General features: G+C 28.3%; 1 protein-coding gene across 9 annotated transcripts in view; it reads right to left on the bottom strand.

Moving 5' to 3' along the window:
• KrT95D (phosphofurin acidic cluster sorting protein KrT95D) overlaps positions 1-18,537 on the bottom strand; it is a 109,908-nt gene that overhangs the window by 21,475 nt on the left and 69,896 nt on the right. For 7 of the 9 annotated variants that reach the window (XM_012298248.2, XM_012298249.2, XM_012298250.2 and 4 more), the window contains 2 exons: positions 16,618-16,722; positions 1,551-1,819 (listed from right to left, as the gene is read on the bottom strand). In XM_012298248.2, coding sequence (XP_012153638.1) covers positions 1,551-1,819; positions 16,618-16,722 — 374 coding nt within the window. The remainder of the gene's footprint in view (positions 1-1,550; positions 1,820-16,617; positions 16,723-18,537) is intronic. The other 2 variants (XM_076536519.1, XM_012298253.2) reach the window with 2 other exon arrangements.

Below are 18,537 nucleotides of genomic sequence, written 5' to 3'. Positions count from 1 at the left end.
TGATACTTATCATTCTTTTAGATACAACTTTGAAAGTAGGAAATAATTGTAAGTATATTTTTATTTGTTTTTTATGATGTCGTTGTGAATATTATTTTCAGGAGAAAAAGATAATTTATAAGGTTATTTTTAATCTGAGATTTAACAATCTAAAAAGGGTTTTGAAGATTTGGAAGATTGAAGATACAGGAAATTAGGAATTTGGGAATGAAGACAGTCAGTTTAGGGAATTGAGAACTTGACAATTTTGGGATTTTACAAATAAAAAATTTGGACATTTAATAATTTGAAAGTTTAGCAATTTGAGAATTCGTGAATGGTTTCTTAGAAATTCAAAAATATAGAATTTGAAAATTTGGAATTTAGAAATTTAAAATTAAAAAATTCGGAATATAGAAATTTAGGGATTTGGAATTTGGAAATATGGAATTTTGGATTTTTAGAATTTTGGAAATTGAGAAATTTGGAAATTTGGAAATTTGGAAATTTGGAAATTTGGAATTTTGGAAATCCGGAAATTGCTAATTTGGAAATTTGGAGTTTTGGAATTTTGGATTTCTGGAATTTTGCAATTTTGGAAATTGGAAATTTGGAATTTTGGAATTTTGGAATTTTGGAAATCTGGAAATTGCTAATTTGGAAATTTGGAGTTTTGGAATTTTGGATTTCTGAAATTTTGGAATTTTGGAATTTTGCAAGTTTGGAAATTGGAAATTTGGAAATTTGGAATTTTAGAATTTTGGAATTTCGGAATTTTGGAATTTTGGAATTTTGGAATTTTGGAAATCTGGAAATTTGGAGTTTTGGAATTTTGGATTTCTGAAATTTTGGAATTTTGGAATTTTGCAAGTTTGGAAATTGGAAATTTGGAATTTTGGAATTTTGGAAATCTGGAAATTGCTAATTTGGAAATTTGGAGTTTCGGAGTTTTGGAATTTTGCAATTTTAGAATTTTGGAATTTTGGAATTTTGGAAATTTGGAAATTTGGAGTTTTGGAATTTTGGATTTCTGAAATTTTGGAATTTTGGAATTTTGCAAGTTTGGAAATTGGAAATTTGGAATTTTGGAATTTTGGAAATCTGGAAATTGCTAATTTGGAAATTTGGAGTTTTGGAGTTTTGGAGTTTTGGAATTTTGGAATTTTGGAAATTGGGAATTTGGAAATTTGGAAATTTGGAATTTTGGAAATTGCTAATTTGGAAATTTGGAGTTTTGGAAATCTGGAAATTGCTAATTTGGAAATTTGGAATTTTGGAAATTGGGAAATTGGGAAATTGGGAAATTGGGAAATTGGAAATTTGAAAATTTGGAAATTTTGAGTTCGAAAATTTGGAATTTAGAATTTGAAAATTTGGAATTTAGAAGTTTAGAAGTTTAGAAATTTAAAATTCAGAAATTCAGAAATTTAAAATTGGAATAATAATTTACCAAAATCTATGAATTTCATGTATAATTAATCCAAACAGTTTATACAAATATGAATGGATTGAATTTAACAAAGAAATTTATAAATAACATTATTTAAAAAAAATAGAGAGGAAAATTGTACCTCAGAGCTGTTCAAATCGGCAGGCGGTTTTAAATCCACGCTGAGGTTGTGTTTTTTCGACTTATTGATACCCGGTGCACCTCTATCGCGAGTAAAAAGTCTGCTCCTCCTGTCAGAGCTCTCACTTTTATTGTGCTGCTCCGATTTTGGCGGGGAACCCGGAACATAATTCGGTGGATCATTCGCCTCGTGATCTGTCCAGTTTTCTGGATGCGAATCGCTGTCCGCTCTTCGGGAACTATCGTCGCTTTGCCTATCCACGCCACGTTCTGCAATGGAATTTCATTACTTCTTCATAATTCGGTACGGACAGGGCTGCCCATGCTAAGTTATCACAGTCCTGTTATTTTTTTAAGAAAAAAGAAGTAACATTGTTTATGTATGTTATTTGGCACATAGAGCTAAATATATCATTTATTCAATAGGGATAATCATTTAAACAATAGGGTTAATCTTAGTTTAATTCTATATCTTCGACTGGTACGAAAATTTGGAAGCTTGAAAATAAACATTAAAAAGGGGATTTTAATACTTATTTTGTAGTTGAATTTGGAAAAGTACATAATTTCAAAATTTGGGAATTTAAGAAAGTGAGAAATGAAAGATTTTGAAACTTGAAAGTTTGAGAGTTGAAGGTAAATTTGGTAGTTTAGAAAATTGAGAATGTGAGGGTTTAGAAATTTGAAATTGGTAGTTTGAAAATTTGGTGGTTTACGAAACTGATAATTTGAAGATTTTTTAATTTAGAAATTTGGAAGTTTGCGAATGTCATTTAGGAATTTCACGATTTAGAAGTTTGGTAATTTGAGAATTTGAGAATTTAGGAGTCTGAGGATATGGAAATTGACTTTTGGAAATTTAGAAATTTACAATTTAGGGATTTAGACATTTGGAACATAGAAACTTAGGAGTTCGAGAAATTCAACAGTTTCAGAATTTGGGAATTTAGAAATCTGGGGATATGGAAATTGACTTTTTGAAAATTTAGAAATTCGACAATTTAGGGATTTAGAAATTTGGAACAAAGAAACTTAGGAGTTCGAGAAATTCAAGTTTGAGAATTTGGAAATTTGAACATTTGTAAACTTAGAAATTCTATATTTTAGAAATTTAGGAATTTGGAAATTTGAAAACTAGGAATTTGAAAATTTGAACGTTTGTAAAGTTAAAAATTGTTTTCTGAATTTGAAATTAAGTCTTTTGAAAATGTGAAAATCTGTAAATTCAAGGATTTAAAAATGCGAAAATTTCAAATTATGAGCATTTAATATTCGACTATTCTTTCTATTTTTCGTCCTAACCTAACCTAATCTAGCTACTAATTCTGCATCTCTTATAATAACAATAATGTGAAAAAGATTCAATTCTCTCAATATATTTGACTCTTCGTACCATATAACATTCGTGTAAACAATTATTATGTTCGCAACGTTTAATAAATATCGGGGCTGTTTCTACTTAACACAGACACCCTGTATATTAATCCATTCGGTCGAAATATACGCAGTAGACCCGTAACGTTTAATTCCATGTAGCGTATTGATCGTTATTTATCCAACATTATGATACACGCATACAAAGATAATCTTTCAAGGTCTCCTCTTTCAATTTTAATGAAATTGAAATATGTTAAATGGAATTAAAAAAAAAACGATATTTCTTTTCATATATCAAAGAAAATTTGTCTAAAGAGCTCTTTCACGGTTTGCCATGTAACTGAGGAGTTTATTAATTCAGACTGTAAACGGTGTAAAGGGTGCATTTTTTATCAAAATACGGTAGACTTGTGATATATTGCCGTAAAGGGGTAGGGACGAAAAGTTGGAGAAATTGGCAGGAATATATGAAATATGTATTCATGAAAGTTTATGTGCGTTAAACTTGTTTAACTGACAATGTATATAGCGGCAATATAACGAGAGGCTGTAATGTTAAAGTATTTTGCTGGCAGACACATGAAACTACGTAAAAAATTATGAAAATATGTATAAATTTTATTGTTCATCATATTATTAACAATTTTAATATAAAATGAATTTGAAAATTTGGAATTCAGAAATTTGGAATTTAGAAAGTTAGGAATTCAGAAAATTAGAATTTGAAAATTTGAAATATGGAAATTTAGGAATTTGAAAATTTGGAATTCAGAAATTTAGAATTTGAAAATTTGGAATTCAGAAATTTAGAATTTGGAAATTTGGAATTTAGAAAGTTAAGAATTTAGAAATTTAGAATTTGAAAATTTGGAATTTAGAAATTTAAAATTTGAAATATGGAAATTTAGGAATTCAGAACATAAAAAGAATAAATCGCTTAAGGGTGATTTATCCCCCACGAAAATAAATATTTAAAAATATGTAAATATTCATATTTATATTTAAATAATTTGACAATTTTTTACACATTTTCGTGTACTTATTAAATAAATGTGTACCTTTGATAAGAATTTTTCTTACTTTTTAATTTTATTTATGATATTTCCCTTCCATTAAAATTACATGGAGACAACTCAAAAGCATTTTTTGTACAATAATTCTTATTTAATTTTATATTATTTCATCCAGAAATGTATTTTTAACCCTCTTATTGTATTTAAGTCCTCGTGACTCGACAATGCTTTTCAATTTATATGATTTTATTCTCTTTGTACTTTATTCGATTCGCTGACTTTATTTATGGTTTTGAATATTCATGTTCTTGGCTGTTTGAAAGAATTTTTATTGTATTTAACGATATAATAAGAGGATTAAGTTGCTCGTGAAAAAGCATGGAGTTGAATTTAGATGGTATTGAAATGTCGATTATTTATGCACTTAATAAATGTCGGCCGAATGGATTACAGAATCGCGTTTTGTCGAACGTAAGTCGTAGACCACCATTATTAACAATTAATTAAGAAAATGAAATAGTAGACAGCGAATAAACATGTAAATAATATTGATATTAGCTTTTTGTGAATTTAATTTATTCAAATTGATTGGAGAAAAGAATGTAGGAAGAGAGAAATTATTTAGTAATTATGTTTTTCTTCATTTAATAAATTAAATGTTTAGGAAGTATACGTTTTCTTATGTAAACAAATAATTATTTAGTAACTACCCTTTTTTTATAATAATTATTAACTATTCAGTAACTGTACTTTACAATTTAAATAATTACAAATTTTTCTTTTTTTAAACGTTAAAAAATTGACCAATATCCTTATTTTATTTAAACAATTAAATATGTAAATAAAGTACAAAGATATAGAAAAAATTTCTCTGTTTTGAATTTATTTTAAAAAATTTTTACTTTAGAAGTGCAAAATAGAATTTGTTTGTAGTGTCACTTTTCCAAGTACTATTAACTTTTTAACTATTAACTATTTAACTTATTAATTAAGATTCATTATTTACTAAATAATTTCTTTTCAACTGAAAGTTTATATTACTATGATTTTACGCTTTTTAATTAAGGAGGTCGCAATCTTACGATCGTCAATGAACGCGACATTCGTGCGATTCACATAATCTGCAGAGAAATAAACAAAGAGGACAAGTGATAAGTAATACACATTTAATTGATCGATGTAAGGAACTCGATTTGTAAACTGTCCTAAAGGACGCTGCTTGTACACTAGAATCTCGATATTTCCCTGCGACAGGGGCTCTAGGGGTGGAGCAAATTACGAAAGGCCAATGGAATTTCATTCACTCCTTTCTGTTTGAAGAAATCTCCATTTTGCGATGCTTAATTACAGATATATAAACGTATAAGTAATATACATCAGCCAACCTGGAATTTACCCAGCAGGAAAATATCGAAATTTTATTGTATTAAGTTGCATATCAAACAACAGATTTTGAATTACAGTAAAATCTGACACGATTTAATGTCATAAAAGTATTATAAAATATTATGCTACATCAATGGTTTGTTTGAAGTTTAATATAAATATCTATAGGAACATTTCATCAATTTGTTTTAATACAAAATGGATGTAGACTGTAGATTTAATCTGTAATTTATATAGTGAGGCTGACCAATTCTCACCAATTTTTCATTTTTTTACAAAAATATAACATAATTAATTTCAACAGGAAATAATAAAATTTATAATAGTTATATAGTATATAGTATTATTTATAATACTTGTAAATTTACTGACACTTCAATGATACATCATAGATTCAATATGAACAAATCACCACCATACCAGTTAAAGGTTCAACAATATTCAAACTTTGCATGTTACTTAAATGTCAACGACCTCTATTTTTCGACAGATTTTGTAATAGATACACAAATACTAAATATTCATTCTAATTTAACCTCGTTATGTACACCTGTACACGTTGAATTACTGTTTTATGATAATCACTTCATTAAGGTTCATCCGAAGGTCAGCATATTATAATCAAGTATAACATCGTATTGATATACGAATTCGCCTTGTTATCCTCTATTTTGTATAAAAAAACTATATCACTGCACAAAACGTAAATGCAGTAAATATATTTGTTACATTTCGCAATATTACCATTAGAATACTGCGGACAACTTTTTTTTATTTAAATAGTTCATAAACGGTATTTTTTTATGTAAATATTTTTTTTATGAAATGATAAACTAAATTTATTATTGTGTTAAGAAGTATATGATTCGTTCTTTAAAAAAAATTATATTTAACGTTCGTATGCTTTAAAATTTTATTTACGAAAAACTAATCGTATCAACTCATTCCTGACATGATAATTCCAAGGATATTTTTTTGTAATATTTAAAATGCAAAATATTTTTCTAAAGTGTGAAGTGACACTTAGTATACGTAGAAAAATTATGGAAGTATTTTTACTCAATTTTGGTTAAACTTTAACTTGTTTAACATGTATACAACATATAAGTTATACAAGTTAAATATGTGTGTGCGCCTGGTAAGTTGGCATTCAAAAGCAATGCAAACCCTACTGGTTCACTTGCCAACTTGCTAGACGTGCACAGTAGCTATTATCACGCCAATCTTCCACACTAAAATAAATTCAAAATTCTTTTGTCGTTTCGAGATCAAAGCAATTGAAAATTCTTTTATCTTTTCAAGATGTGAGCAATTATAAATTGCATTATAATAAGCTTTAAATTGGTAAAATTTAATGTAACCAAGAAAAAGCTAATTTTATGAAATCATAATTTAAGAACATTACATTAAGAAATATTGATGAAAAGTTCACACATGTACTCGTTTCTATCACACTATAAGATTCAAATTGATATTCTACGAACGCAATTTTGTGGTACTCTTATGACATCAAATGATGCCACACTTTCCATCTATTTTGAGATCCACTATTTGATATGCAGCAACAGAATACATATTGAACATGAATAGATCCGACAAAATGATAGAATATATTTTCTTACATAAATAGCTGTATTTACGAAAAGAATCTACTTTGAATATATATTGCATAACTAGACACTGATGAGCAGTATAGACTTTCGTAGAGAACGTTAGAATACTTGGGATAAGATTGCACCATTTACTAGTTACCGAAAATAAGAAGTTTCAAACTTGGGAATATAGAAATTTGAGAATTTGGAGATTTGGGGATTTGGAAATTTTAAGATTTGGAATTTGTGGATTTGGGAATTTGAGAATTTGGGAATTTGAGGATTTGGAGATTTGAGGATTTGGAAACTTGTGGATTTGTAGATTTGGAGATTTGTGGATTTGGAGATTTGTGGATTTGGAAACTTGTGGATTTGGAGACTTGAGGATTTGGCGATTTGAGGATTTGGAAGTTTGAGGTTTTGAAGATTTGGGAATTTGGGAATTTGGGGATTTGGAGATTTGAAACTTTAGAAACTTGAAAATCAGGAAGTTCAGAAACCAAGAACTCAAAATCTAGAAATTTAACAACAGTGGAAATGTAAACATTAGTTAAACAATTTTGAAGTTCAAATATTTAATTTCTTCAAATCAAAAGCAAGTGGTGTTCTCCCCTGCTGCATTAACTCCTAATCAAAACCTACACTGCACTCCAGCATATAATCATCCAACAATAAACCATTGTCCTTCCAAACAGTTTATCATTTCCATATATTATTATTATTCCAATATTATTCTCAACAAGCTTACAACCAACAATTTCAATACAAAATATCGTTAATCAAATCAATCCAACTTTCCAAGACCTTGCTTCTTTCAAATCTTCCAAAGAAAATATATTCCACAATTCCGATTCATTTCTTCAAATATAAAACGGTGATACCCTGCACGGGGAATACAGTAAAAGTGAGACTTACTAAATAAAAACGTGTTACATCAAAAGTACCACGAGTTTGCGCGCAAAATGCATGGCAAAGGCAATCGTGATCGACAGTCGAGTATGTCATTTATCAGAGAGTAATTTGCAGTCGAACGGTGTCACACGTTAATCATACAGCATGAAAGGTTAGTAAGAACAGATATAAAAATTCGTAAGTATAAAAAGAGATACGTACGTACGAGTAGATAGAGAGAGGCAGAAAGAGATAGGCCAGCAGACAGGATTTTGGAGTTACGATATCACTTTCTTTTTTAATTTTTACTTTTTCATTTTAGTACTACGCACAGAAAGCCGTAAAAAGGCACACAGACAAAAAGAAGAAATACGGTACAAAAAAATATTGGCACGCTCAGGTTTCTTGTAATCATTTTTAACCTTTTAAGTTAAATTATTTTATTTAAGTGAAGTTAAATTATCATAGAATATGGCATAAACTATAATTGTTTGTTTAGGGTACATGTATCAGTAGCTGACCGAATGGGTGACATTTTTGTTTTCAGTCATGAAAAATATAATTTTTATGTGTTAATTAAAATTTGTTAAATAAGATGCTGTTTGAAAAATTGATGTACCATAATACCATAATTTTCTTTTTTGTTAAGATATGTTTGTTCAAGTAGGTTTGTTAAAATAGATTTGTTATTATCTATGCAATTTTTTCGCATTACATTTTCATTTTTTTAATATTATGTATGAATTGTATCAATTACTTCCCTACTATTATTTCATAGTATTTTTTGTGGATTTGGAGATTTGTGGATTTAATTTTTTGAACTATCTATGTAATTTTTTCGTACTACATTTTCATTTTTTAAATTTTTATTTAGTATTGAATCATTGCATCATTTAATTCACTACATTTTTATTTTATAGTATTTTTTGTTAATGCTTTGTATTATCTATGTAATTTTCTCGTACTACATTTTCATTTTTAAAATTTTTATTCAGTATTGAATCATTGCATCAATTAATTCACTACATTTTTATTTTACAGTATTTTTTGTTAGTATCTTGTATTATTTATGTAATTTTTTCTCACTACGTTTACTTTATCTTTAAAATTTTTGTGTAGTATTGAATCATTGTATCAATTACATCCCTACTTTTTTATTTTGTGCTATTTTTTATTAATGTTTCATATTCTGTATGTAATTCTATCGCACTTTATTTTTTCTATTTTTTAAATTTCATATAGTACTATATCACTATACTAGTTAGTATTACTAACATTATGTTTGTCTAATAACAATTATCGATTTCCGAATCTGTCCACTGCAGGTGTTTACGAAGCTTGATATGTCAATTACATATTCATGCAGCTTGCAGTAATTAATTTTATAATGAAATCACTATAGAATAATTTATTGATATTAACAAGATCAGCTATGTAAAATATCTGAATTAAATTATTCATCCATAAAATGGTCGAAATTTCAGATAATAATAAATAATTCTACATAATAATTATTATGCAACCACTGGTACATGTACCCCAAAAATTTTATTAATTTTTCTTTTAAAGAAACTTCAAGCTAAAATATAATACTGATTCGACATAAAACGTGTTAATGAACAAAATACAAATATAAATTATAAACTACTTATTATGTATGAATTATGTTAATTAGTAAATAAATTATATGAAGTATATTAATAAAGTAATGTAAGTTTTGCTAATAGATTATGCTAATTGCTAATAAATATGTATTTTTTAGTAATTTATTGAATATCGTGATTGAATGCGAGACAGTTTTTCTTTGAAACAGATCGATTACAAGAAGATGAAATGCGCTAATACCTTTTTATTATACACTTTGGCAACGGAATATGTTTGTTTTCCCATGAGATCAAAAACGAACGTTCCTCTTCGTTTACACAAGATCGCGGAAGCGATAATGATAATAATAAAAAAAAATTACTACAAAAAAATCAGATGCCAAGTAAATGTTTATTTTCATCGCAGCTCTTACACGTGTATCAGTTTCACGATTTTTAACACGCATCTACCGATCTACAGGTGCTTTACTCTTAACACTTTATCGATAAATCACGTCATTTTGTGTAAAATCAAATATTATTATTTTTCATAAATTATGGAGAAATAAGATTGTTTTCAATAGTTTCAGATTTTCTTTGAATTTTTTGTGTAAAATAATAATATTGGTTTCGTAATTAATTTAGTAGTATTTTTCTAGCTCCCTTTTACAAGTTTTAATGAATTTTTGTTTTAATATCTGAAAATTGTATTTCTTTTAAAAAATCAAGATGTCCAATTTTGAAATTTCCAAATTAAATTAATTTTTGAATATATAAACGTTTATGTTTTTGATTTGCAAGTCCCCAAGACTTTAAACAATCAAATGTGCAATTTTCTGAATCGCTGTATTTGTAAGTTTATGATTCTGAAAATTGCTATATTTGAAATTTTATAGTTTAGGAAACTTGAAACTTGAAAATTTGTAAGTTTAGAAATTATTAAAGTGAACGTTTCTAAACTGACAAATTGGAAAGATGCTAAATTCTAAATGAAGTTTGTAAATTTATAAATTTGCAAATTTCTGAATTTTTAAATTTCTTAATTCCTATATATCTGAATATCTAAATTTTTCAATTTCTAAGTATCGGAATATCTAAATATATAAATTTCTAAAGATCTGAATAACTACATTTTGGAATTTCTAAATATCTCAATATCTAAATTTTCGAATTTCTAAATACCTCAATATCTAAATTTAAAAATTTCTAAATATCTGAATTTCTCAATTTCTAAATTTGAAAGTTTATAATTTTAAAAATTGCTATGTTAAAGAGCATATAATTTAAAAAATTGCTAAATTTAAATGTCACTAAATTACAAAAAATTCTAACTTTCTAAATTTCTAAATTTCTGAATTTGAAATATTCATAACATAAAAACGTATTCTCTATTTCGAGACGTTTTTCCATACAAAACAGAAAAAAATTATAACTAGACTCAATGTAATTAAACAACGTGATGGCTACATCTATAAGAAAATGATATAAATATTTTATTATCTTCCTTCACGACCTCTACTGAATTCTTAATTAACCACGCTATTGTATAAACTTTCAAACGAAATAATACTGCACTTTTACTTGCAAGCATTTTAATAATTTTCCTCGTTAAACTTAAATAATCATCCTAAAGCTGTTTACAGTGTCACGCATTACTGATTCAACAAACGTACTACGTTTTAATTTTAAATAATATTCTTTGGAAATTTCCATTTTCGTCATTTGCATTCACGATTTTAATTAAAATTCGAGCATTCTAGAAATGCAATAACCCGTGACACGTCGCTGCAAAGCAAAGAGCTCGAAAAATCAATTCATCTTCATATTTTTAAATTCATTAGCCGTAATTAGCTCATTAAGTATTATCGATAACGTGTTAAGAGTGCTATGCAAGAACAATAGAAGTAATCTACCCTGTGGCACAGAAACTAGCAAGACAAACTTAAAACAAATGCGAATCAACGAAATCAAAAGCGACCATTGAATAACACAGTTCATTGCTCCCTTGCTTTTTAAGTAAAAAATAATCTGTCATTTGTAACCATCATTTCGCACAAGAAATTTTTATACAAAATTATACATTTAATGTCTGCTTTATAGAAAAACAACACTTACGGAGGTTTTTTGAGATAGTACGTTTTTTCTGTAGTACTTTCACAATTTTTTTCTGCAATAACAAAAAAATATTTTCAAATACTACATCTTGCAATTTGTTATTTCATGTTTGGACTTCTATTTAATAAAATAAAAATTATAGATTTGATGTGTTTCAAATTTCTTAAAAACTTTGAATGGTATAATAGTCCATGGTATAACAGTATATACAGGGTGTCTGACAATTAGTGTAGGTCCTTGAAATAGAGGGTAGCTGACGCGATTTTGAAAAAATTTCCCTTTGCAAAAATGGGGTTTGAAACTTCGTTTTAGAATTATTAAGGAAAAATACGGACCAATCAGAGCGCGAGGATTGCACGTGCGCAGACGCGAGAACAGCAGCTTCGGATAACGCGTAGTAATCCAGCGTGTAGATATCCAGTACGTAGTAATCCAGCGCATGGATATTCAACGCGTAGTAATCCAACGCTTAGTAATGCAACGCTTGGTAATCTTACGTCTTATAATCCAACGCGTAGCAATGCAACGCGTAGTAATTCTACGCAAAGTAATGCAACGCTTGGTAATCCTACGTGTTATAATCCAACGCGTAGCAATGCAACGCGTAGTAATTCTACGCAAAGTAATGCAACGCGTAGTAATCCTACCGTAGTAATCCAACGCGTAATAATCCAACACATAGTAATCCAGCGTGTGGATATCTAACGCGTAGTAATTCAACGCGTAGTAATCCAGCGTGTGGATATCCAACGCGTAGTAATTCAGCGCGTAGTAATTCAGCGTTTGGATATCCAACGCGTAGTAATTCAGCGCGTGGATATTCAACGCGTAGTAATCCAACGCGTAGTAATTCAGCGCGTGGATATTCAACGCGTAGTAATCCAACGCGTAGGAATCTAACGCATGGTAATCTAACGCGTAGTTAACCAACGCGTAGTAATTCAGTGCGTAATAATCTAGCGCGTGGTAATCTAACGCGTAGTAATCAGCCGCTAGGCTCGAAGCTGTCGCTCTCGCGTCTGCGCATGCGTAATCCTCGCGCTCTGAGTGGTCCGCGTTTTTCCTTAATAATTCAAAAACGAAGCTTCCAACCCCATTTTTGCAAAGGGAAATCTTATTCAGAATCACGTCAGTTACGCCTCATTTCAGGGACCTACACTAATTGCGAAACACCCTGTATAACTTTAAATAGTAGATCTAAAATTGTACAGGTTGTTCCAAAAGAAAAGTTTAGAAATGCGAATCTAGAAAATCAAACATTTTCTTTATTAACCCCTTGCACTATGATTTGTCAGGTGCATCAGAACTAACTAATCATAGCTACAATATTAAAACGGAAAAAAGAAAGTTGAACTGTTATGTCAATTTGGTATTATTCAATCGGTAACTATGCAAATTGGACTTGAACTCCAAATTGAAGCATATAAAAAATTCGAGTAAAATCGATCTCAGATGAACTGCAATTACGTCACTCAGATTTGCCAAAATAGTGCAAGGAATTAAATTTTTATCGCCAGAACTGAAATCATATTGCTACCTCAATTTTTTATGTATTTCTTTTTTTTGAAAATTGAAAAAGCTTTCAATGACGAGAAAACAGTCACGTTACTGTGACAGTAACGAATTGAGAAAAATAACGTGTGATTGTTCAAATTCAGATGGAACCATTTGTGCAGTATCGATCTTTCGAAAAATTCAGGTGTGTTTCACCGATAATAAACATCAAAATTTTTACTTCAAAACGTTGAGCAAAATCATGTCTAAAGGTATAGTAATAAAATACAGAAACCAACATTTGAAAATATTTCTTTGCCCTCAGAAAAAAATGTAAAATTCCCCCCCCCCCAAAAAAAAAAAAAAACAGGGTTCCACATAAAAAACATCGAATAATAAACGTAGTTTACTACATTGTTAATTTAAATCCTAACCTTAATAATAAAATAATAATTTCACAGTTATCAATCACATATGAATAAACAAATTTCACATTCGAATTTGCCTGTACATAATCGTAGTTAATTGCAAGATTGAACTGGTAAATCTTATCCACAAATGTCAATTTTATTTCACAAATCTTTTAAATAAATTTTGACAAATTTTTTAATAAATTTCGACAAATTTTTATTTGAAAAATTTTTGTTTGCTAATTCACTACATTTCGTATAAATTCCATACAAACAAATTGTATTATCTAAAGATTACCATGTTACTCCGATTATCCTTGCATTCGTCGCTCGAGTCCAGTGAATAGTATTAAACCACAATATTGTACAAAGATCGAGGGTGATTCTATTTGATCTTATACTTACAACGGATCATTGGACATCGAATCGAACCGAAAGATTACAAAGAACGCTCTACCGTAATACTACAGGCATCTAATTACCGAAACTTTTTGACTTTCACGAAACAGCAAGCTTCTGCCGATTAGCAGAGGTCTTTCATGCGGTGGAGTTCCTTCTCCAATCTATTAATACAAAATTTCGTACACTGGAATATGTATTTCCATCATTTTTTTCCTCGCTAAGCTACATTGTTCGAGTTATTTATACCCTAGGCACAAAATATTTTTCTACTTTTTTTTTTTTCATAGTCTTATGTGATCGGAAGCAGAGATCACATTTTTTCGGTGTCATTTTTTGTGCGTTTTTTATAAGCAGTGCTTGGAATAGTAAATACATTAATGTATAATGTATAGAAAAATATATGAAACATATAGTATAATATTTATATTGACAATATTGTATTATATTTGTTATGCTGTTATTTTATCATTATTATTATTATTTTATTTATTATATTTGCTATACTGTTATATTGTATTATATTACTTATTACATTGAAAGCAGTGAATGACTAATTACTGTTACAATTTGTGAGAAGATTTATAAAATTTTAATATTCATACTTTTTTTCAACAGAATTTAATGAATCAAAATTTCTAAATCAAATAGTAGTAGTATTAATAATATTTCACTGAGTTTATTTCTCCAAAATAGAAAAGGATATATACCCTTAAAATTTGGCGGATTTTGTGGTAAAATGTTTAGAAAGTTTGAAGTTTAACTACCAACCTAATATTTGACTTAGCAAACTCCACTAATTGCTGTATTTAACTCTTCTCTTTTCTCATTTCCTGCTGTATCTAAAATTCTCTGTTTGAGTTTGGATCAAACTTATTTTTGACTCTTTCAAATTAAACGCTTTGAGTGTAATTTTAAACCTGAGTTTTCGAGATAAGTTCATGGTAACGATTGTACTTTATCAATTATAAATAATTTTGATAAGAATATAAGAGTTTGACAAATAGGAAAAATAATATACCAGGTTTGTTGGAGATACAAAATTAATTGGACAGATTTTCTACGGTTTTATTATGGTACTCAGAGCGTTAAGTATGATTCATTGAAAGAACAACTTTCTACTTCAGATCTTCTAGTTTTTGATAAATGATCCAACTTCAGGCAATCGCGATTCCACCAAATTAACCCAAATAGCGTCATATAAATTCTTTTACGATTTATTTCAGACAGTTTTAATTATTATTACAAATAACATATTTGATGATATATTAATAATATATTATTTTATTAAGGCATAACATGAAATTTATTTTACGACAAATTATTTCTTATTTTGAATGCTTTAATCAACAGAAATAAAAAATTGACAATGGTTTATTTGAATTTTATAGAAAAATGAAATTCTATATAATTTTAAAAATGAATGTACTGAATTAGTTAAACAAATTATTTATTTCACATTGATAATTTTTGTTGTATTCCAAATAAAATCCAAGACTGTTAAGTAATATAATTTTCCCTTCCAATAGTTTAAAATATTGCTTTTCAAATTTTTCATATTTTTCTAATATTCAGTATACTTAAATTTAATATTTATTTCGTAAAAATTATATGTATTTATAAAAATTATTATTTATAGTCTACTTATGTTTCTTATATTAAATTATATTTCTAATAACTAAATAAGCTTAGGAATATATTTGGAAGTTTGTAAAATATATAACTTATTTTCAACATCATAAAATAGAAACATAAATCAGGAGAAGATTTAAATAAATCTTTCCATAATTCTCAATTACTCCTAGTATCATTCATTTATTTTCTAACAATGACAGCTTCCAAGCACTGCTCAATTACCGAAAACAAATTACATAATCAGGAAGAAAAGGAAAAAAAAGAAAACAATTATTTTCAACGTCTCAGTTATTAATTAAGCACAGATTGAGCAAAAGAAAGAAATATCTCATTAAGAAAATAAAAGAAAGAAGATACGCAACATGCTATTGATAATTCTCGATGGAACGACAGATATATCAACATTTTTTATCGTCCGCCATATTGATCTAAATCGCAAGAGGCAGGTCATCTGATTAGAAGAAAAAAGCAAATATAACATCACAAAATCGATGATATAACAGAATAAGTCATGAAATATGATTATACTCATTTTAACAAAATAAATAATGAAACACAATATTATCCATTTTAACAAAAATAATGAAATAAGATTATATTTACTTTAACAAAATAAATTTAGTATATCATGTGAAATTGGTAAGAATATTTGTTCTGTTATTTCATTATAAAAATTCTTTTTAACAAAAATTTGTTAAATTAATCTAACAATAAAGTCGAACCTGTAACATGCATTTCAATAAAATAATAAAATAAAATTATCGTTTCAACAAAATAAATTTAGCACTTCAAATTAAATCAATAAAATATTGACTCTGTTCTTCCATTACAAAACCTCGAAATAAACATCAAAACCAAAATTTGTTAAATTAAATTAATAATAGAAATAGACCTAATATATCGACAGATAAAATTTCAGTATACAAAGATAAATCGCTAAGAGCAGTTATTTAATTACGGAAGTTCTTTTTATCGAAAAGGGATTTGAATTTTCGCGACGTGGGGTAGCGTCCGACTTAGCTCAACATGGCGGAAGGTATTTCTATCGCCCCGTCGACTATCACTACATGCTACAGATTCTCGCAGCCATGCTTGTTTGGTGTATAAGCGAAGTCCTCGAAACGATCCATAGTTAATTTATCCGTAGAATCGGGACGGTGTATCTTTACATACCTGGAGTGGTGTGTCCGATACGGTGTTTCTCTTTAGCTGGCTGACCTGCGCTCTGTTGACCTACGGCTGTCGTAGGAGTGCTTCCGGTCTCCTCGTTGGTTACTACTACCGAATCGTAACATGCAACAATGCAAAGCCAATCCACCAGACTTTCACTTAGTTTAAACAATTCTCAGCCCGATTTAGGCAACGGAAACGTTTATATTCTTAAGTATATAGCCTAATCGTCTCCTCTTCCGTCATGGAGTAACGTGCGATTATTCGACGCACGTTACCTGCCTCGAGTGAATCACGGTGAATGGCATGAAACGGGGATTTGGGACGATTGCAATGAGAATGTTTTAATTAACACGTTGACTGTCACCTCATTAGCCGGGTTCGGTTGACACATGAATCTTGTAGAGATTCCATTTCGATACAGCAACGGTGTTACTTACTGGATTACAGAAAATCGTGTTAAGGGCTATTCTCGGTTGGAATATTTTTCATGCAGGGCTTATTTGAATCTGCGACTGGATGTTGTATGCTTTTAATTGTATATTTGAGGTTTCTTGATTGGTAGATTGGTTGTGTTTTAGGTTTAGAAGGTTAGATGGTGAAAAATTGATGACTTAGTTATTTGGTGATCGGGTAATGTACAAATTTGATAATTTGGTAGCTTCGTAATTTAGTAATTTAGTAACTTAGTAATTTAGTAACTTGGTAATATAGAAATTCAGAAACTTTATAACTTGTAACTTCAGAAACTTAAAAGCTTAAAAATTTCATAACTTAAATTTTAGAAATCTGCTAATTTAAAATGTGGTAATTTGAAAATTACAAACCCCAGTTTAGGAATTAAAAACTTTAGAAATTCAGTGATGCCTAAAGTAGGAAATTTGGAAATTTGCAGATATAAAAATTTCAAAATTTCAAATTAAGAAATTGACTAATTAACTCTAAGAATACCATTATACTAATAGATTTCTTTATTAGAAGATAAAATAATGGAAATATAAATGTGACAGTCAAAGTGTTAAATCGCAATTTTCCCAGTTTGGAATGGTAAGAGATTACTGTTCGAACAGTATACATAAAGAAGGATTAAAAACTGTAAACAGCCATAACATGCTGTCAATAAGTATGGCTGAATCATGAACAAAAAGAATGATCGATGCACTTTCTACAAATCAGATTTCGTAATTTTTCTGCAAATTTGATTCGTATGGATATGAAAGAATATAAATGTGGGACAATATATCTAATTAAAAAAAAATAAATAATATTTATCTACAATATTAAATAGATAATATTTTTAATACGTACGACTTTGATTTTTGAAAGTTTAAAATTATTCAGTGATAAACAATTTATCTGAATTTACTGTATTTTATAATTGTTCAATGTATCTCTAAAAATATTTATTTTTTTATATCCAATTTCCTGAATAAATTTATTGTAATTTAAAAATAAATGCATATTATTCATATTTAGAATATATATGAATTATTTTGAAGTTTGTTTGTATTATTTATTAGAATACTTCATACCACTTCAAATATTTATGCATATACAATGATATCTAAAATATATTAAAATATATAAATATATTTTACATAAAATATGGAAGGAAAAGTAATTTTGAATTTTATTCAGATTTGTAGAAAGTGCTAATTTTGAGAACAAACGTACATTCGCTTGTTCTCCAGCAAAATTAAATGATCAAATATAACCTTCAACCCTTTAACACGCGAGAATAAGTCCCATGTAAGTAGTAACTTTTTTTATTTATTTCGGGCACCGAAATATTTTAAATTAAACAAATATTTTCTTGAAATTTGCCAAGTGTCTAAACTGATAAATAAGTTTCGTTTGATATTTTTAATTAATTTTTGGTGTTTAAATGAATATTATATTGCAACCACTGTCACATATGCATTA

Source organism: Megachile rotundata, chromosome 10 (genome assembly GCF_050947335.1).
Source record: "Megachile rotundata isolate GNS110a chromosome 10, iyMegRotu1, whole genome shotgun sequence".
Lineage (NCBI taxonomy): Eukaryota > Metazoa > Arthropoda > Insecta > Hymenoptera > Megachilidae > Megachile > Megachile rotundata.
Note: the sequence above shows the minus strand (reverse complement) of the source record. Positions and strands in the feature narration are given on the sequence as shown.